At 43.6% G+C, this 21,515-nt stretch overlaps 1 protein-coding gene across 1 annotated transcript; it reads left to right on the top strand.

Annotated features, from left to right (window-relative positions):
• On the top strand, positions 1-21,467 carry LCT (lactase). Its single transcript, XM_009695076.1, has 18 exons — positions 1-664; positions 2,575-2,604; positions 3,136-3,197; positions 3,878-3,961; positions 4,933-5,035; positions 5,690-5,765; positions 6,536-7,223; positions 7,612-8,257; positions 9,568-11,127; positions 11,465-11,733; positions 12,186-12,476; positions 13,581-13,779; positions 14,546-14,748; positions 15,134-15,243; positions 17,463-17,597; positions 19,299-19,522; positions 20,402-20,638; positions 21,253-21,467. Exons 1-18 carry the CDS (start codon positions 1-3, stop codon positions 21,465-21,467), a joined length of 5,796 nt encoding a protein of 1,931 aa, XP_009693378.1.
• Positions 21,468-21,515: the final 48 nt, after the last annotated feature.

The raw sequence follows: 21,515 nt of genomic DNA, 5'->3' as shown, positions 1-21,515 counted from the left end.
ATGGAGCTGACCTGTAAGACAGTCGTCTTCTTTCTGTTAGTCGCTCCCAGCCTTGGGATAGATGGAGAATTAGCTCAGAATTTTATCGCCATTGCGGGACCTCTACCCAGCGAGTTAGTAAATAGATTGCATCTGCAGGACCAAGTCCTGCCCAAGGAAGATCAAGGCCCTGCTGTGGCTGAAGCCCATGATTACCTGTGCCAACAAGATCTTGTGTCTTCAGAGCTGCCCCAGTATTTCTCCCACCTTCATGAGATCGGGGTGACGCATTACAAAATCTTCCTGCCATGGGCGCACATTCTTCCGAAGGGGGATGCCAGGAAGCCAGATGAAGCTCAAGTGCAGTGCTACCAGGAGCTGCTCGAGACCCTGGTTGCTGCAGACCTCAGGCCAGTGGTAGTTCTGCATCACCAGCATGTCCCTAGCACCGTGGCTGCACAGGCCATGGGAAGGAAAGCCAACGCTTTTGCTGACCTTTTTGTGGAATATGCAGAGTTCAGCTTCCGTGTTTTTGGAGACCTTGTCGATGTGTGGCTCACCTTCAGCAACCTGCCAGAGGTCCTTAAAAGCCTACCTTATGATGACCCCCAGTACCAAGTCCAGGCCCTAGCTGCCGCTCATGAAAGAGCTTACACCATCTACCACGAGAAATACTCACCGGCGGGTAAGAATGGGGAGAGATATTTTTTAATATGACTTTTTCACAAATATTTTACGATGGGATTAAATGGCAACTGCTACATGCAATCTCTGTGTGAATATGCTATCAGTGCTCTCAGAATTACATAGAAATCCTTGAGTAACAGGTTCCTTCAAATCCCTTATTTTGATAATTGTTTTATAATTTACTGGTAATCGTGTTTTACTTCAAATGATAGTCAAAATAGTTGGGGATAATATATGTGTGTGTGTGTGCATATTTATATTTAGTCTTTTAAGCATCAAAGAAGTATTAAATAGGGTAATTTGAGCCTCAGAAACTAGTACTTCAAAATCAATTCTAATACTTGTATTTTCTAAGGGCTGTTGTCCCTGTGCTCTTAGTTTAGAACCAGCAGATGTCCCCGATGAACTATAGTCCCATACTGTTCATATACCAAACCTTAAATGTATTGTATAATAGAAGTGGGAATAAGGCTTAGGAAGAATCTTTGATTCCTGCCCAGTCATCTCATTTTCAAAGTCTTATTCCTTATTTCAGTGTAATTGAAAACTGAGATTGCAATTGCTACCATTTCAGTTAAGAGAGGAAGATTATGCCATCAGTCAGTAGCTGTGCTATAATCTCTTATTTGTGACGGGTGCAGACTTTTTCGTGAAGGCATGATGGAATACAGGGAATACAGCTTTGGAGGTCCAGATCTAGCTGAAGAGTCAGGTCAAATTCAACTATCAGCCTTCCACCCAAGAGGTGGAAAGCTTTGCAAATGTATTTTAAAAATCCGCTTAAACAAAACTGATCATGGTTTAAAATGACATTTCTCATTTAATCAAAGTGAAATGATTTATTTATCTTTAAAAATTTAAATAAACTAACATGAAACAAAATATTTACTTTTTAGCAGAAATGAAAATTAATTATCTTTATCAGTTACAAATTATTTTAAAATTACTCAAATCCAGTCTTATTCTGATTTTTCTGTATACAACGACAAAGTCATAATAATCAAGCTATTTTGTAGATAATAATATATTTTTGTGTACCTCTTCCTGACCCACAAAGGAAAGACTAAAAAATTCCTGAAATGTACCTCAAACCGTTAAGAGACAAGGCATAAGAAGTCTCCTGAGAGATAATAATAGTGTGAGGAAGTCTGCAATGTCCTTTGTTTGACTTTCCTCATTGCAGACACTGGGATTTTTAAGTAATTAAATCTTAACTCTACCTGTGTTACACAGCAAGATAATTTCACCTCTTCTATGATGGATACCCAGGGTTTTCTAAGCAGCTGTCCTCTTAGATCTGCCTTCTTTGGGCTTGGAATTTATCAGTCCCAGGCAGACAACCAGTAGAGCTGGCTGAGCCCTGTTTTTTTTCAAATTTTTAATTATTTTATTTATTTTTAAATCCTGCATTTGTCAGAAATACTTTGCCGTACAGTTCACACTTTAGAAGTTGCCCAGCTTCCCTCCCACATAACCTGTCCTCCCAAATTCCCGGTGTCCCAGCATCTCAGCAGCATCCAGCACAGAATGGATTGAAAAAAATAATCACTGTAGAACCACCACAAGGCAAGAAAATTAAAGATACTACTTATAATTATGCATGGAGTGGAAGGACACCCACTGGATAGCTGTATTCAGATCCACCTGCGTGCAAGGAACAATGCTATAATGGTTATGACCTGTCATGGTAACACAAGATTTATTGACAAAGACTCCTTGAACTCTGCCTTTGAATTTCTACCTTCTACAACTCTCCGTTGAAATCATAGGGGGTATTCTGAAATCAGCTACCTAGAGCACTGTCTGATGATCCACATCTTCAAAAATTTAAAAAAAAACCTGCAGTGAACTGAAATTTTTTCTTTGTCCTTAACACACTACTAACAGACTGCCTTTTTTTTTTTCAAGGTGGAAAGCTGTCCATTGCTTTAGGAATGGGTCATATCTTGGATACGGCTTCATTAGAGTTGCTTTCAGGTTCTCTTCAGGTAACTCCTTAATAGAAAGTATTTCCAAAATTATATAAATTTGGTTTGATTGAACTTGATTTTTATGTACAGGATCAAGTGACCTATTGCAGGTTATATAAAATTCTAGCAAATTGACCGATTTGGTAAATTTTATTGATTTGATTAGTTTGATCATGTGAAGCTTGCTGATTTTAAAAATTACTTCAGCATCCTTTCTCGTCTAGTGAGCACTGATTAAGATATACGGAGACATGTTTGCTCTCATAATTGCCGATTTTAGCAATATACATGCTTAAATGATAAGGCATCTGCAAAAAGTGTACTCATTATTTACTTTGCAAGTCTAGTTAATGCACCACCAAAGAAATAGATACTTTGTTTTAAATAACTGCTATTTGAAAAATCTGCTTATTATGTTAAAACACAGACAGAGCTGTGTTAAAAGTGATCTAGTTGCACAGGGATGGCACAACGTGAGGAGAACATAATCTCTACAAAGATGACGACATTCTTTCTGTAAAGACCAAACTCTCTGTTAGTAGTTGTCTTTACCTAGAGGATGTTGATGTAGGATACAGTGAACAAATGACAGTGCAGGTTTTTTGCTTGAATTCACAATCCTTCAAAATTTAGTTATAGGGTAAGCAATGTTGTAGGCATGACATTTCAAGGGTATACGCAAGGTGTGGTTGTAGGGAACGGAGAGGTGAACTGACTAAACTAGAAGAAAACCTTGGACTGAAAAATAAACTGAAAGTTTATCAGTTTTTTTCCAACTTTATCAGCTAGTTTAATAAAAGGATATGATCTAGTCTCTTGAACTTGATACCTTCTAGTGGGATAACGCCTGTAGTTTCGAATGACTGAAGATTTCTGTAGTGGACTTTCCCCAAAGGATTATTGATAAGGCCTACCTGAACCACATAGTTGCAAAGGTTTCTCTGTCTGATTAATCATAGACAGTCTTACTAATTAAAAATTCAACTGTAAATCATTAATATTAAATTTATAAAATACTCCTAGAATTAGTCCTAGAATTTTAGCTGTTTAAATTTTTACTTTGTTTAAGTATGCAGTTTGTACTCATTATTTTGTCCCGGGGTCCCATATAGCTGTATGGCTTCTTACTCCAGCAATGCATCTTTATCAAGCATTTCACAATTTTTTATATTTTGAATGTAATATCTGCAAAAAAACCCCATTTTACTCCGGGATAATTTTTTTCCTTTTCTTGTTTCTAGGATTCAGTAGACTTTCTGTCTCTCAGCCTTCAGTACTGTTGTGGAAACGAAACAGATTTCTACAAGAAATTGAATAAATTCCAGGTAACATGATGCACAGTGTTAAAATTACAGCAGCAGACAACAGACTATAAATAGAAGGGGAATTTCATGTTTCTTCATGCATGTCTAAACAGTTCTGATTTGCTGCAAGAGCTCAGACAACAGCTACGCTAGGAAACAGCTGTACAGTGCTCACTTCTCTGTTGTTATTCTGACTTGAAAACAGATGTTCGAAAGTGCTGGAAAGGATCATCTTGGTCATTACTGATGCATTAACAACTGGAAAGGCATAATTCTTTTGTCCAGGACTGAAAAACCTTCTCTCTCACACCTTAAGTGTTTGATAAGCTGTTAGGCTAATACTTACACACTAAAAGACACTATTTTATTCTAGCATGGGTTCTGCAATGGTACTACCAAACTTCACAACTCCTCATCAGTAGAGGCAGTGCTTGAAACGTTACTGAGGATGAGTTTGTGAAAGGATTAGATCACATGGCAACAACAATGTCAGCCATGCTACAGGCTAGTACCTGATATTAAATCTCTGGTAGTGAACTGCATTATTAAAATCTGTAAGATGAAAGTCATTCAGCCACTGAGTAGCAGAAAAAGGAGCTACTCATGTGACTCATTCTCTCTAGGGTCCCAGCATGCTGCAGTTACTCTAAAAATCTGGAGCGGGCCATTTATGGCAACAGATTCTTACAGAGTAAGCTTTCAAGAAAGAACACAGTTCCTTGTGCCTCTTCAATGACAGGTCGAACACTGAAGGTTTCTGGGGTTTATGCTTTGATTTGCATTGGGCTTTTTTTGGATCAGAGAAAAACAGTGGGTGGTATTTAATGCTTACTCTATTGATTGACAAATTCAACTTTGAAGAACTTTATCACCAATTCTCAGTCTTCCAGGTACTTCCTATTCTGTGTTAAAAGCAACAAATGCCAAGAGCACGATTTTACCAGCTGGCTGATGCTTCTTTTCATACAAGTCTCTGACTTCTGTTTTTGCAGAATGTCTGGAAGGGCATAGAGATCTTGATTTTTAGTCTAAAGTTCCTTGATTGTGGTTCCACGGAAGAGAATCCTTTCATACCAGTAGCTGCCATTGTCACAGGTGAGTGACATATTTCAAGAACGAGGAGAGTTTTTTAGCTAAGCGCTGCATGGCAAATTATAGAGGAAATTCAAAATTGTCCAGTCCAGACCAGTGCTGTTAGATGAAATAACTTCGTGGTTTCTTTCACAGCCTTCTTGGAAAATTAAGGGTGGATGGTGAGTGCTGAGGAAGGGGAAGCAGGAAATCTTACCCAAAGGTTTTCATCACTTTTAGCAGCCTCAAGTTGCACCAGGAGAAGCTTAGATTGGATATTAGGAAAAATTTCTTCACCGAAAGGGTTGTCAAGCATTGGAAGACGCTGCCCAGGGAAGCGGTTGAGTCACCATCCCCGGACATGTTTAAAAGACGTGTAGATGTGGCGCTTAGGGACATGGTTTAGTGCTGAATTTGGCAGTGTTAGGTTTACAGTTGGACTTGATGATCTCAAAGGTCTTTTCCAACCTAAATGATTCTATGATTCTATGATCATTTTTTAACATGAAATTGTAAATATCTAATAAAAACCCAACATATTTGATCTGAGAAAAATAGCTATTAGTTATGAAAAGCACCCTGTTTCTGAAGGTGTAATTGCATGTACTAGTAGCATCATGCAGTCCATGACATCTAAGTTGTGACTAAGTCCATCACTTACCATTTGTTTGTTTTCAGCTATCAATAAAGAGACACGTACGATTGGGTATGATGTTAATGAGTTCTTGGACTTCTCATCATCTCATGTTTTAAGGTACAGTTTTTGTCCCTTAAATCAGATACTATAATAAAATGGTGTCCTCTAGAAACCTACGTGCAGGCAGACACAGGACAGTTTTAGTAATAAAGTCTGCTGTTAGCTGCTGCAAGCACTGGAAAGGACCGCCTCTCTGCTGAGCCCAGTCTCTTCCCCTTACAGGCAATCCTCTATCCTACTATTACAGGCAATGTAATCCTCTTCCACTCTCTTATCCTGAGTTACCCAAATTGCACCTTCAAGCCAATAGTAACATTTTCCAAGCCTTCTGCTCTTTTCAAGAGCAAAATAGTTAAAAATAAATAAATAAGAGGCTTTCCTAGCAGAGAAGCCAATTGGGCCCACAGAAATGTAGGAGATGTCATTGTGCAGGGACCAGCTAAGGATTACAGAAGCAGGATTGATTAGTTTTATCTTATCCCATGGAAACTCATGAGAGCAGTTGTAGCATGTGAAATTGCTACACACTGCAAGGATTTTGTTTGCACCTTTGACCTAGCCGTAATGAATTATGAGAACTTACCTGCAAAGAAATGTATTAGATATGTAACTTGTGAGCTGCTCCGCAGTTGGTTTATTGCAGTCCACCTTCATCTGCTAGCTGGATGGCAGTAGGTTGGACTGATCAGATGACAAAAGAACTATACTCTAAGTGGCATATATCAGCTGAATGGGAAGCAAATGATTCTTCTGTCCTCTGTGTTCGCAAGTTCTGTGGCACGGGCATCCACCTTGGAGATGGTAACTTCTTTTTATTCTATTTCCAGAAAAACAAATACTCTACAGGAGAACCCAGATGCTGTTCTTGCCCCTCGCTCCTCCTATCAAACAGTTTGGGAAACGTTCTCTAAACAGTCCGAATCGGAGAGGGATTCTTTTCTGCAAGATGTTTTCCCAAGTGGTTTCCTCTGGGGCATATCCACAGGTGCCTTTAACGTTGAAGGAGCCTGGGCAGAGGATGGGAAAGGAGAGAGCATCTGGGACCAGTTTGGGCATGCAGGTCATGTCTACATGAACCAAACAGCAGACGTGGCATGTGACAGCTACTATAAAACCAGCTATGACATTTACCTACTTAGGGGTCTCCATCCCCAACTGTACAAATTTTCCGTATCCTGGCCTAGAATTTTCCCTGCTGGCACCAACGAGACCATCAACTCCAAGGGTGTTGATTATTACAACCAATTAATTAACCGGTTGCTAGACTCTAACATTGAGCCCATGATGACTCTGTTCCACTGGGACCTCCCACAAGCTCTTCAGGTTCTTGGTGGCTGGCAGAATGACAGTATCATAGATGCTTTTGTAAACTATGCAGACTTCTGCTTTTCCACTTTCGGGGATCGAGTCAAGTTCTGGATTACTTTCCATGAGCCTTGGGTTATCAGCTATGCTGGCTATGGCACTGGAGAGCATCCTCCAGGAATTGCTGACCCTGGAGTAGCATCTTACAAGGTAGGGACACAGGAATAACTAGGATCCTGCAGCTGCCATTGTTGTGTTGTTTTCCTCTGATGGTTCTGTACTTCAACTATATTCAAGCCTAATCTGGCCTCTGAGACAACTATTTGTTTGTTGGATTTATGATACTTGCAAAAAATTAGTTAGTTAATGGATGCTAGATGTTCTTATTTTATTTTTCTATTCTGAAAGCTGATATTGATGGATAGCCAGGTGGTTCTGCTTGTTCCAGAACCTGCTGCACTCTCTGGCTATGATTATTTGTTTTGTCAAGGTTTGTTCTTTTCGGTGGAGACAATATTCTCACATGGCAATAATCTCAATGCTTAAGAGTTCTTGTGCAAAGCAGTGTAACACGTATTCCTTTGCTTTCTGCCTCCAGGTAGCTCACACAATTCTCAAGGCTCATGCCAAGGTCTGGCACCTGTATAATGACAAATACCGTTCTCAGCAACTGGGAAAGGTGGGACTGGTGCTGAACTCGGATTGGGCTGAACCCAAGACTCCAACCAACTCTGAGGACGTGAGGGCAGCTGAAAGGTACCTGCAGTTCATGCTTGGTTGGTTTGCTCACCCTGTATTTGTTAATGGTGATTACCCAGATATCCTGAAGGCTCAGATCCAGGAAGTAAACCAGCAGTGCGCCACAGCAGTTGCACAGCTGCCTCTATTTACAGAGGAAGAGAAGTCCTGGGTGAAAGGGACTGCAGATTTTTTTGGTCTTTCCCATTACACTTCCCACCTGGTCAGTGCCGTGACTAATGGAAGCTGTACACCAGGCTATGAGAGCATCGGGAACTTCTCCTTGCATGTAGATCCTTCTTGGCCACGGACTGCCTCTTCTTGGATCCATGTGGTCCCTTGGGGATTAAGAAGGCTGCTGAAGTTTGTGTCCCAGGAATATACAGGGGCAAAGATCCCAATTTACATAGCAGGAAATGGTATACCGACAGAGGACGTGGGGGATCTTATTAATGACACTCTGCGAGTGGATTATTTCCACCGGTATATCAACGAGGCTCTAAAAGGTATGGAGAAATTTGATTGTGAGGGGTTTTTTAATAATGGCAACTAGTTATCTATCCCTTCCACGGTGGTTAACTTCTTTAAAACATCACTATTTGTGTAGTGATATGAGATCAGCTGCCTATTGTGTGTGTGGGGTGACCTCATATACTTCAGCCTGTCTGGTGTCCAGATATGGAACTCTCCATTCTGTTTAGATATGGGAATAGTTTTTTCATATATATGGATTAATGTAGCTTGGACCCTAACGTCAGTCCCTCTGTGAGAACAGTGTTTATATACTTCAGCTTCCCTAAAGATGATTCACCTGAAGGCAGGCTCTTGCCTATAGAGATCTCATAGATCAGGACTGAACTACCTTTACTGATCGAGCAGATCTAACTGACAGCATCCTGTACCATTTCAGGTTAGAATTTTTAGGGAGATATTTATACATCTCAATCATTTCGAGCAAGGTTCAAGGTATGCTTGTATCTTTGCAAACTGTGTATCGGTTGACGTCAAAATAATACTAAGTGACTGAAGTTCTGTACAGGTATAGAGATTTGAGATTTCAAATAGAGATTTGACTGGTGCTCTTTTGAGATATTCAAAGCAATACTGTCAGGAAAAATTTATTAAATATGCTGTATTAAATAGGTCAGTGATCAGTGTACAGCATTTGATCTTCTTGACCTAGTTCTCAACATACTGATAGAAGTGTTAAAAGAGCTACAGAAAACAACTTAGCATTGCTATTATGCCTCAATAGGAGTGAAGAAGGTGCACTGCATATGGGAAGTGAACTGCTCTGGAATAAGAGAGATTTAGCGCTTTTTTGTAGGAAATGTGAGGAAGAATGCTGGACTTGCCTTTGCTGGTATTGGATACACTGTTCTGCTAAAAGAAATTCTTCTGAGCTCAGGAAAGATAGGCAAGCACTAAATATGCATAATGTTTCAGTTTAACTATAGTATTAAATCTAAGAGTGCACCATATACCTAAATTGATGAAATGTGCTTGAAAACAAGAACACAGGGAAAGGGATACCAGTGGCACAAGTGTCCTGTACTCAAGCATCTCTTGACTAATATTTCTTTTCTCATGTATTTTTATCACCAAGCTTTTGACCAGCTCCTATTACAGTGCTAACTGCTTTTCTTGCCAGATACTCTAATTGTTTGGGGTTTTGGGGTTTTTTTTGCCTAAAAGACTATTCATAGATGTTTGGCTTATCCCACCGTTACCCTCAGTTGTGCTGCTTATCTTGTGCTGTGCTGTGTTCAGGAAATGTTCAAATGGATAACAGTGTCTTCTACTGTTTCTGTGACAGCGGTAAAACTAGACACAGTTGATGTTCGGTCATATGTTGCTCGATCCCTGGTTGATGGCTTTGAAGGCCCAGTGGGGTACAGCCTAAAATTTGGGCTGCATCATGTAAATTTTGAAGATAGCAACAGACCAAGGACTCCCAAGGCATCTGCTTATTTCTATTCCGGTGTTATTGAAAAAAATGGTTTCCCACCCAAAGTCTTGGACAGATTTTCTTCACCAGTGGTCTTTGACCTACCCGTGACATCAAAGCTGCCAAATTTACCAGCATCAGAAGTTCCCTCCAAGGCAAAAGTTGTCTGGCAGAAGTTTTCTTCTCAAACAGACTTTGAAAGGGACATGTACTTTTATGGGACATTCCCAGAGGACTTTACATGGGGTGTGTCTTCTTCTGCCTACCAGGTAGAGGGAGGTTGGGACGCTGATGGCAAAGGACCCAGCATTTGGGATAACTTCACTCATATCCCAGGGAATATAAAGAATGATGATACTGGAGATATAGCTTGTGATAGCTACAACAAGGTAGAGGCAGATATTTACCTGCTGAGAGCCTTAGGGGTAAAGAACTATCGTTTCTCCCTGTCCTGGTCTCGAATTTTCCCCAGCGGAAGGAACAGCTCAATAAACAGCCATGGAGTTGACTACTATAACCGTCTCATTGATGGACTGGTTGCAAACAACATCACTCCAATCGTCACTCTCTACCACTGGGACCTGCCACAAGCTCTCCAGGACATTGGTGGCTGGGAAAGCAACGTGCTGATTGACCTGTTTGATAGTTTCGCGGACTTCTGTTTCCAGACCTTTGGGGACAGGGTGAAGTTCTGGATCACATTCAATGAACCCCAAGTCATTGCCTGGGTTGGCTATGGCATTGGGACATTTCCACCCAATGTCAATGACCCTGGCAGTGCTCCCTACAGGGTTGCCCACATCTTACTGAAAGCTCACGCCAGGGTCTACCACACATACGATGACAAATACAGAGCGAGTCAAGGAGGGGTCATTGCTTTATGTCCCAACATTGACTGGGTTGAGCCGAAGACACCAAGTGACCCCAGGGACATAGAAGCTGCAGACAGGTACCTGCAGTTTTTGGTGGGGTGGTTCACACACCCGATTTTCAAAAACGGGGACTACCCTGAGGTCATGAAGTGGAAAGTTGGGAACAGGAGCGAGCTCCAGAACCTGCCATCGTCTCGCCTACCGGTTTTCACAGCGGAGGAGCGTGAATACCTCAGGGGCACGGCAGATGTTTTCTGCTTCAACACCTATACCTCCAAAATTGTAACCCATGCAACGACCCGGTTGAGGCCCTTCTCTTATGAGTATGACCAGGAAGTTTCAACAACGGTTGACAGCTCCTGGCCTTCCTCAGCTATAGCTGGCCAGCGGGCTGTGGCGTGGGGGCTGAGGAGGCTACTGAACTGGATCAAAGAAGAATACGGAAATCCCCCAATATTCATAATTGAGAACGGGGTGGGGATAAAGACCAACTCGGATGTTGATGACAATACCAGGATATTTTACTACAAAACGTACATTGATGAAGCTTTAAAAGGTACCAGTGTTTGCTTTTGTTCTGTTGATGTTGTGTGCCTCCTCTCTGGATTTCTGGTTAATTTATGCTTCTGAGGAGTAGTTTTTAAAAGTGATTGATATCAGTCGTTAAATATTCTGAACACAACATAATCACAGTGTTTCCTTTGATGATCTCCTTTGCACGGCCGTTTGTACTTTGTATGATCCAAAAATGAAGAGTTTCTTAAAGATCTTAGTTGACCAGTGCCAGCTTTATGAAGCTAGGAGTGTGTATGTGCTTGCATGTGAATTCCTTGTGGTTCATTTAATGTGTGATTATACCACTGATGCTCTTCCATTTGTTTCTGGTCTTTCAGCTTACAAGTTGGATGGTGTTAATCTGAGAGGATACAATGCTTGGTCTTTTATGGATGACTTCGAATGGTTGGAAGGTTATGATCCAAGATTTGGATTGCACCAGGTTGATTTTAACAATCCCAACAGGCCAAGAACCCCGAAGCACTCTGCTATGTACTATGCAGAAATCATTCGCAATAATGGTATCCCATTGCCAAAAGAAGATGAATTTTTATATGGAGAGTTTCCAAAGAACTTTTGGTGGAGTGTAGCAACTTCAGCATATCAGGTTAGGAAACCAAGACAGACTCTTAAAGTACCTGCAGACAGTTAATTCATTTTGGATGAGACACAGCTCTTGTAACATTAGGTTTTACCGTAATGGAGGGTTAATGTAACAACTGCTGTAAAAGGGAGGAACTTGGAGATATTTGAGGGCATGGTTATACCACAGGAATTGAGACAGCAGCATGGGCTTCACAAGAGCCAGCCAACATGGAGCGGCAGGTGAACTGAAACAGTGCCTGTTCTGTGACATTGTACTTTGCTAATATGTCTTGCCTTGAGGCCCAAGAGGTCTTACTAGTTTGGCACAGCACAAACATTGCTATTTCTAGTCTTAAGCTGGTAAGTCAAAATATTGTGTAGTGCCACAAAGATTAACAGGCTGAATTCTTTGCTAGGCCAAGACCTAAATTTGGGGTTTACTAACAATTCCCCCCTCCCCATCTTCAATTACAGATTGAAGGAGGATGGAGAGCTGACGGGAAAGGACTCAGCATTTGGGACCAGTTTGCTCACACTCCCTTGAAAATCAGCAATGATGACACTGGAGATGTAGCTTGTGACAGCTACCACAAGATTGAGGAGGATGTGGAAATGTTGAAAAACCTCAAGGTGTCTCACTATCGCTTTTCAATCTCCTGGTCCCGCATTCTCCCAGATGGGACCACCAGATACATCAATGAAATGGGACTGAACTACTATGAAAGGCTTATCGATTCTCTTCTGGCAGCTAACATTATGCCTCAGGTAACTAAAAATGGTAACTTCCAGGTAACTAAGAAACAGCAGAACCCAAGTCTGATGCTCAAAGCACATGTGTGTTTCCATCCATGCCCTACTTCCCAGAGAAATTGTTTTTCATTGTGTTCTGCAAGGAAACAGGATTTTTGCATAAGCAAGTGAACTGGGAATATAGTGATACGTTAGAAATTACTACCCAGAATGATGACAGTAACCTTATTCTTGGCTGTTTCCGATTACCTTCTTGTCCCTCATGTGCTTGGAAGTGGATTCCTATGCAGTGATCTTTCCAGAGACCGAGGTGAGGCCAACTAACCTGTAGTTCCCAGGATCCTCCTTCTTGCCTTTCTTGGAGAAGGGTGTAATATTATTCTTTTCCCAGGAATCAGGAAGCTCCACTCGTCAGCATGATTTGTCACATATAAGGGACAGTGACCTCACCACTGCATCATTGATCAGCTTTTTCAGCACTGTTGAGTGAATGTGACCTGTCCCCATAGACTTGGACACATGTAGCTTTTTTTCTGCTTCTACCTGTAGTTTCCCCACTGTTGGCTGTCCCTGTTGTCCCTAAACCATGCTGGTACGCGTAGGGAGTGCACATGGCTGCACCAAACGCAGCATACATGTGTATGCACACCATACAGGGGGCAATCCAGGAATACCTACACAAGCATCAGATCATGCCTGAGCAAACCTATGCCTTCGTGGCAGTCCTCTAGACTGGTCCAACAGATGTACCAGCCTGAACGGGTGTTCTATTGGATTGTATTTCATCTGAGAGTCAGCACAGGCGCAGCAGTTCTTCACTGACGAGTTCTTGCTATCACAAGGTTGTGGTGTCTTTTGGTAAAAGCTTTATCTTCACTATTAGGCAGTCCCTAAAGTTTGAGTCATTTCCCCATGTCCTAAAGCAACTGGAACACTGACAAAAAGGTATTTTATTTGAGTGCACGAGTGATCGCTACAAACTCAAACACCGTTAGCAACAGATAGGTGTAGATCAAAGCACAGTTTATTTATGTTCATAAATGGGGCTGAGTTACTGTCCTTATATCCTAAAGTAAGAGTGACTGGTTGAGTCCTTTCTCTTGCTCTCTTTCTGCACAGGTAACTCTCTATCATTGGGACCTCCCACAGGCACTGCAGAACGTCGGTGGGTGGGAGAATGATACTATAGTTCAGAGGTTTAAGGAATATGCTGAAGTCCTTTTCCAGAGACTGGGAGATAGAGTCAAATTTTGGATAACCCTCAATGAACCCTACAACACCGCGTATTTAGGCTACGGCGTTGGCACAGCTGCTCCAGGTGAGACTGCTGGGCATAACCTCAGAGCCTTCACAGCACTGATGGCACAACTCTGTTTTATGCTGCAGCAAAGTAGATGCAAGGCGCTTGGAAACATAGAGCAGGGAAGACGGTGTCTGGGGATAAATGGGGTTTGGACTGCTGCGGTGTGGTGAACAGGGCCTTCTTTCACTTTGCCTGTCACCTCCAAGACCCATCCTCCTTCTTCCACTCCTCTGACCCACCCCTCCTCTGCAACCTCCAGATTACACTTGCTGCCTGCAGCAGACCCTCACTTCCAGACCAGCTCCGGGAACTGTGGAGAAGGGTTAGGGCTGGAGAAGGGCCAAGCTCAACTGTAGGGTGGAAGCAAGGGAAGGGGAGGGATGAAAATGGCCTGAACACAGAGTTTTCTGCTCTGAGCAGCAGCCTATTGCCAGGAATGGCCTGAACACAGAGTTTTCTGCTCTGCATACTGTGAGCAGCAGCCTATTGCCAGAACTGGCAGCAGCCCTGCATGGGCAGAGAGCCGAACCAGCCCGTGTCCTGCATCAGGGGGAGGAAGGGGCAATGCAGGGTCATGCATGGCCTCCCCACCACAGCTGCACCTCCAGCTGCCTCTGCAAAAGCAGCAATTTCAGGCCAGGGCAGGGCCCGAGGACACCAGGTGCTGGACGTTTATTCATTTACCAGCAGGCAGTTCCGGGTGTTGTTTTAACCTGGGAAGCAACGGATGAGAAAGCTGGGAACTGCTGCTCTGCTACCTGTGCTGTCACTGTCTCTGCAGGTATCTCTGTTCGGCCAGGGCGAGCTCCCTATGTGGTGGCACACAACTTAATAAAGGCCCATGCGGAAGCCTGGCACCTCTACAATGAGACCTACCGGGCAAAACAAGGAGGATTAATCTCTATCACCATCAACACTGACTGGGCAGAACCAAGGAACCCACACAACCAGGAAGATGTCGATGCTGCCAGACAATACTTGCAGGTACACAGACACCCGGTCCCAGCCTCCCCTGCTGCTCCCAGGTTTGTTCATGATGGCACCCCCTCCCTGGGTGCTGGAGGTGCCCAGAATCCAGCTCAGCGTCTCACTGAAAGAAAAGGATGAGCCAGAGGCATTACTGCAAGGAAATGTATCACCCTCTTCTGGTGGCTGATCAAGTACGCAAGAGAAATGAGACAAAATATTGTTGCAGTGACAAAACCTTATTACATTTACTGCCATTACATGGGCATCCCTGGGTATCTCCATCTGCCAGTTCATTATAAATTCAAATACTGCCTATAAAGCAGCATATGAAGGAGAAATGGTAAAATCGCTTGTTTTGATACATACTTTATTCTTTCTTCTCCCTTGTTTCCTGGCTTAGTTTTTTGTAGGTTGGTTTGCTCATCCCATATTCAAAAACGGTGATTATAATGAAGTGATGAAAAGGAGGATTTGGGAACGCAGTCTGGCTCAGGGTCTGAATCAGTCCCGGTAAGAGCCCAGGCACAGATCTGCTTTTGGTTTATTTGCTGTGCTGAAACCTGCTTTTCTGATAAAAGTGCTAAATTTCAACGATTCTATTGCAGTATTACTGTAAAAATTTTACTGTACCTTCACAGAAAAAACTCTAGCGTACATTTTGCCCGTTCCCTGTCTTTACCTTTCTTGCAAACTAAATTTACTAATATAACATATCTTTGGGGTAATAAATTGGGAGCTCAGGGTGACAGAGTAAATGCTCTGCATTAGACACAGTGCTTTACCTGACAACCATGGTAAGTGTGTGTTAACTTTTCTTAAAACGATGTACTGAACTTGACCACTGAGAACTCGTTGGTCCCTCTGAATTACATTTCCTATTTTCCATTCCCGTTAATTATTCTTAATGCTACTGTGGTAGCAGTGCTCCATCATGAATGTTTTTCCTTTTCTCTCCCTTGCTAGGCATGTGTAAGGAAAGCACTTTGTTCTGTCTTCACTTTAATAGCAATTTAATGGGGTATATTAGATCTGGGGCGATTCTTGATCATTCCTCTCTGAAAACGTCAAAAAGCACTTGTTTTGAAGTGAGGGAGATGGTGGAAGAGTTGGTGTGTGCTCTGCAGCAAAGGCAGGTCTCTTCCAGAGCTGAGTTATGCTTTTATATGTGCCTAAAACACTTGCATTCTTAGGCGCTTTTTTTGACCCGTTATTTCTTCTCTGGTGGTTGCTGCCATTAAGAAGACAGCAAAGTCACCTGTGTTGCTTTATGAGTTAACGTGCCCAAGCATCTCAGTCTGGGGCAGAAGTCCTGTCCTCAATTTAAGATTGCAAACTCTCCAGCATCACCAAACTGCCAGGAGCACTGGCTGCATTTTCAGCACGGGTTGCCCAGGGACCTAATTCCCAGGAGGATTTTCCTTCCTCTTCTGGCTAAAAGAGAGCTGAAAGCTCGCTCCTTGTTCCAGGGTACTCTGGATGTCCCTGACTCCTGTTTCTTACTCTGTGTAGACTGTGTAGGGCTGCAGATCCCAAAGGGGGATGTTCTTCTCTGAGGACACCTCCCTTTTGAAGGGAACCAGGCACTTTGGGATTAAATGGTAGAGTCCACACACGGAGCCTAGTTCCCAGTTTCTCCTGAGTTTTTCCCACATTCCTCGAGAAGGATCACGGTACCTCCCCTTGTGCTTGTGGCGCTGGTACCAGGGATATCAGCATCGCACATGGAGTGTCTTCAAAGTGTGGATCTCAGGGAGAAAGCTCAGAAATTTTTATTATTACCCGTGTAGAAGCCAGAGTTTGAGACGATGCTGTATTAGCCTCTGCCATGACCTGCTAAGTACCACTACTGCCACGCAGAGAAGAGCTCCTCTTCTAGCAGATGCCTGCTCCCCTGCTGCTGTGAAGCACATCTTTGCACAGATGGCTGGCTGCACCTTCAGTGAGTGCAAGCAGGAGTACAGTGTTTTGAGGGGGCTCATGACAGCTCCCCTGAGCTGGAGACAGGACCCCCCGGATGTCACTGGCTGCTGGGAGGCACCATTTCATGCTTCTCTCTGTCAGAGCCAGTCATGCTCCTGCAGGATGGTGGCCTGAGACAGGTCACTCACTGATGCTGCAGCTCTGGGTCTCCATAGGGATGTGGTGAGCACATGACAACCAAAAAGATCATAGAATCACAGAATGGTTTGGTTGGAAGGCACCTTAAAGACCACCTAGTTCCAACCCCCCTGCCATGGGCAGGGACACCTCCCACCAGACCAGGTTGCTCAAAGCCGCATCCAACCTGGCCTTGAACACTTCCAGGGATGGGGCATCCACAGCTTCTCTGGGCAACCTGTGCCAGTGCCTCACCACCCTCACAGGGAAGAATTTCTTCCTAATATCTCATCTAAATCTTCCTTCTTCCAGTTTAAAGCCATTATGATCATTGCCGGTTCATCCCAATGCAATCTGACTGGGCATACACTGTTTCTTGTCTTATAAAGCAGGATGAGGGTCAAACTTGTTTGACTATGAGCAGGACCTCTAGCCATCAGGTGTCTCTTTTCTGGTCAGTGAAAGGTCTGTTCCTCGCCTGGAGAACGTCAGAGCAGGCAGCATGAATGCATATTCTAGCAAAAGCTTAGTTTAGTTTATACAACAGGACTGGGGAGGGGTAGAAGCAAAAGAAGGGGAAATCCTGAGAAGAATTTTGATAGGTTTATGCTTTTATCTGTTTTCTGTTGCAGACTTCCAGAATTTACTGAAAGTGAAAAGCAAAGAATTAAAGGCACATATGACTACTTGGGTCTAAATCATTATACTACAGTTCTAACATACAAGATAAACTATCCTGCTGCTGTTCAGTCATACGACTCTGACAGGTAAGAGATGAATGTAAACTACTGGTGAAGTAAAATACACACGGTTGGAGCCTGGACCAACTGAGCAATGTAAACTGATAGCAAAGAAAGCTGTGAGAGAGCTTATTTTAAGCTGTTACAACCAATACTAGGGGAAATATCTCCAAACAGTACCTGTGGTGCTCTTATTTTCACAAAAGTTCAGCAACAGCCTTTTTTTTACAGACCTGATGATAAAATGTTAATGTTTAAAATGGAACAAAGAAAATTAGAAGATCTACTAAAGGAAGGAATTTGCACTTGTGAGTCTCCCAATGGTTTGGGATCAGCTGTAAACAGTATCTATTGATTTCCTGACCCCAATCTGCAGTTTGAACTGCTCGATTATTCTGGCTTATGGATACTGCTCCATTTGCTGCTAAGCAGTTTTTAGTTCCCTCACCACATTGGATAAATGTAAGTTCAAAGCCTAAATAGCTAAAGCAATTCATGGTTAAGTATGTGGAAGTCAAGATTTTTATCTAGATACCAATTTCTTTCCCCACCTTCGAAAGGTAAACAATAGGAGCGTACTAGTTTTTCAGATGAGAATTAAAGTAATGGTGGGACCACACATGGGGGTGAATATAGGCTGTTTTCTGAACCGTTTCCACAGAGAATATATGAAATTGTTGTAACTTCCCCTTGCTGCTGCATCCCAGCCCCTGTGGTTTAGCCCCATAGGACACTGGGCTCAGTCTTACATTCCCATACGTAGGTGTAAACGGCAATTTTGTGCGCTCAAGCACCGCGTTAGATGTTGAACAGTAGATACGGTGTCAAAGTACAAAGATTCGGAGCTAACATCACATCCTCAGCCACAGTTGATTTAAGCAGAATATGACTGTAAAGCAAAGTATGAGATGAGCCGGCAGTGTGCCCAGGTGGCCAAGAAGGCCAACAGCATCCTGGCCTGTATCAGAAACAGTGTGGCCAGCAGGACTAGGGCAGTGATCATCCCTTTGTACTCTGCGCTGGTGAGGCCGCACCTCAAATACTGCGTCCAGTTTTGGGCCCCTCACTACAAGAAGGACATTGAGCTGCTGGAGCGTGTCCAGAGAAGGGCAACAAAGCTGGTGAAGGGCCTGGAGAAGAAGTCTTACGAGGAGCGGCTGAGGGAGCTGGGGGTGTTTAGTCTGGAGAAGAGGAGGCTGAGGGGAGACCTGATCGCCCTCTACAACTACCTGAAAGGAGGTTGTAGCGAGGCGGGGGTTGGTCTCTTCTCCCTGGTAACTAGCAACAGGACAAGAGGAAACGGTCTCAAGTTGCGCCAGGGGAGGTTCAGGCTCAACATTAGGAAGAACTTCTTCACTGTAAGAGTCGTTAGGCATTGGAACGGGCTCCACAGCGACGTGGTGGATTCACCATCCCTGGAGGTGTTCAAAAAAACGTTTAGATGTGGCACTTCAAGACATGGTTAAGCAGGCATGATGGCATCAGGTGTATGGTTGGACTTGATGGTCTTTGAGGTCTCTTCCAACCATAATGATTCTATGATTCTATGAAGTGTTTTCTAGATATGTGTGAGTACCAGCACCACCTCAGCCCACTGTGCTTTTGCCAGCTTGCCACAACATCACTCCTGGCTCACTTTTCTGCAGAGCTCAGCACCGTATTTCTCAGCCCTGCAGCAACAAGGTGCCAGCAGGATCGGTCCCTTGATCAGTGTGTCCTCCTCCACAGGGGTGTAGCTTCAGTAACCGACCGCAGCTGGCTGAACTCCGGTTCCTTCTGGCTAAGGGTGACACCCTTTGGTTTCCGAAAGCTCCTGAGATGGATAAAGGAAGAGTACAACAACCCTCCCATTTACGTGACTGAAAATGGCGTCTCGGAAAGGGGAGCCTTAGACTTCAACGACACTTGGCGAATGCATTACTATCGGAGCTACATTAACGAAGCACTGAAAGGTAAGAATGATTATTTAAAGCTGACCATCCAAATCTCTAGAGAGCAGCAGTGGCTTGCCACAAGATGGATGTGCATAAAGCAAGTTGTGAGGAGCTGAAAGACGGCTGCCATCACACTTGCAAGTTACCCACTCACACCGGTTTACTGTGGCTCCGCTTCTGAGAGCCTTTAGGTTTAGCAGAAACTGCTCGTGGGTAGCTGTGACTTTGCAGGGTGAGATGATCTAAAGGAAGAACAAACCCTGGTTTAGCGGAGTAACGGCAGCTTCCTTGTACAGCTGCAGCTGGTGAGAGAAGGTACTGCTTGATGAACACCCACTTTGACTTTTAATTTTACTACTGCTGTGTTCAAAAACTGCATCTTTTTTAAAAAAACAGAAGACAAACCAACCCTGGTTTCAGTTACAGCCGTGGTCAAGCAACATCAGGGAAGGGCTTTTTTCAGTTTGCTTCTCTGATGTACTGGGAGCTGCTGGCCAGATGGTCAGAAAGGGCTCCTTTACTGCCTTTTAGGGGTGAGGCCCCACAAGCGGGTGTTTAAACATCAGTTGCATGCTGATGGCTTTTCTCCTCTGTTCCTAAACCTTTGTTTATTGGACAAAAAGCTTTGATTTTTAGAGCAGAGGAAAGGCATCTCCAATACCGGCAGGCTGACTGAGCTGCCCCGGTTGTCTGTTAGCTGCGACTTGGCAGCTGAACTACCGCAGAGCAACTGAGCCAAGGTGACACGTGACAGAGGTGGGAATGGGGAGCCGGCAAAACCGACGAGGCCGAAGTGGCAGTAACCTCACAGCACCTTTGTGCCACTGCTGGCCTAGTGGTGACACCTCTGGTCACCCAACTGCACGACTAACCCGTTCTCTCTGGTCCTGCTGACAGCCGTTACGCTCGATGGCGTTGACTTACGAGGCTACACCGCGTGGACGCTGATGGACAACTTTGAGTGGGCAGTGGGCTTTGATGAAAGGTTTGGGTTCTATCACGTGAATTTCACAGACCCCAACTTGCCACGGCACCCCAAGGCCTCTGCCAGGTATTACGCACAGATCATAAACTGCAATGGGTTTCCAGACCCAGCAACGGGCCCGCATCCCTGTTTGGAGCTGGAGCCTGAAGGTAAGCAAGCGATGCAGCGGAAATCGTGCTTGCACGTGCATCTGATTGTAATCCCAAAAGATTTCCATAATCTGTGGTCTTTAAAGACACCACCATTTTCTCTGGAACAATACCTAAATATTGTGCCACAGCACCTCCATACAGCAAAATGCAGCAAAAAAGTTATTCCATTCTACGTTTCTCTGATTAACAAACTGCCTAAGACGTTTTTTCAAACCACACACATTCAGTATTCCCGCACTGTTTTCTCCTCTATACAATTTTGAATACTTAATACAAATCAGTGTTTTGGGTAAGCCTTTGGAAATATTCTTTTGTCACTTGCGTTTTCTGAACTAGAGGAGCACATTGAACAGCAACCATTGTCCGTGTGGGGTTTTGGGGATGATCACAGCTGCCAGAGAATTCTCTCAAGAATTGCACAATCAGCCTCAGTCGTGCTTTTACTCCGAGCTAGAATTGGGTCAATCCCTGATCCCACAGATGTACGGCTACTGCCAGAGCACTGAGTCACAATACTGAAAGCCTTGTAGAGGTGGGAAGCAGCAACGCACACGACTGCAGGGACGAGCTCCCCCCGGGCCGTGCACTAATGCTTTCTTATCTTTTCCCAGGGACAGTGACACCAACAGACACCGCGCCAGGACTGGCTGACAGCGTGCGCTTTTTGGGATTAGATTTAACATCACAAAGGGCAGAAATCGCACTGTATGTGCTTTTTGCTCTTTTGGGAGTTGGAGTATTGGGGTTGGCTCTTTTTGCCTATAAGTATGGAAAACTATCCAAAACATCCCGTAAACTATCACACATGGAACTTAGTAAAATGTAAAGTTTCCACTTGCTAAAGTGTTTGGTTTTTATAAAAAAAAAAAAAAAG

Source organism: Cariama cristata, unplaced genomic scaffold (assembly GCF_000690535.1).
Source record: "Cariama cristata isolate BGI_N322 unplaced genomic scaffold, ASM69053v1 scaffold8252, whole genome shotgun sequence".
Lineage (NCBI taxonomy): Eukaryota > Metazoa > Chordata > Aves > Cariamiformes > Cariamidae > Cariama > Cariama cristata.
The sequence above is the reverse complement of the archived record's forward strand: the minus strand, read 5'-3'. Positions and strand labels throughout refer to the sequence as shown.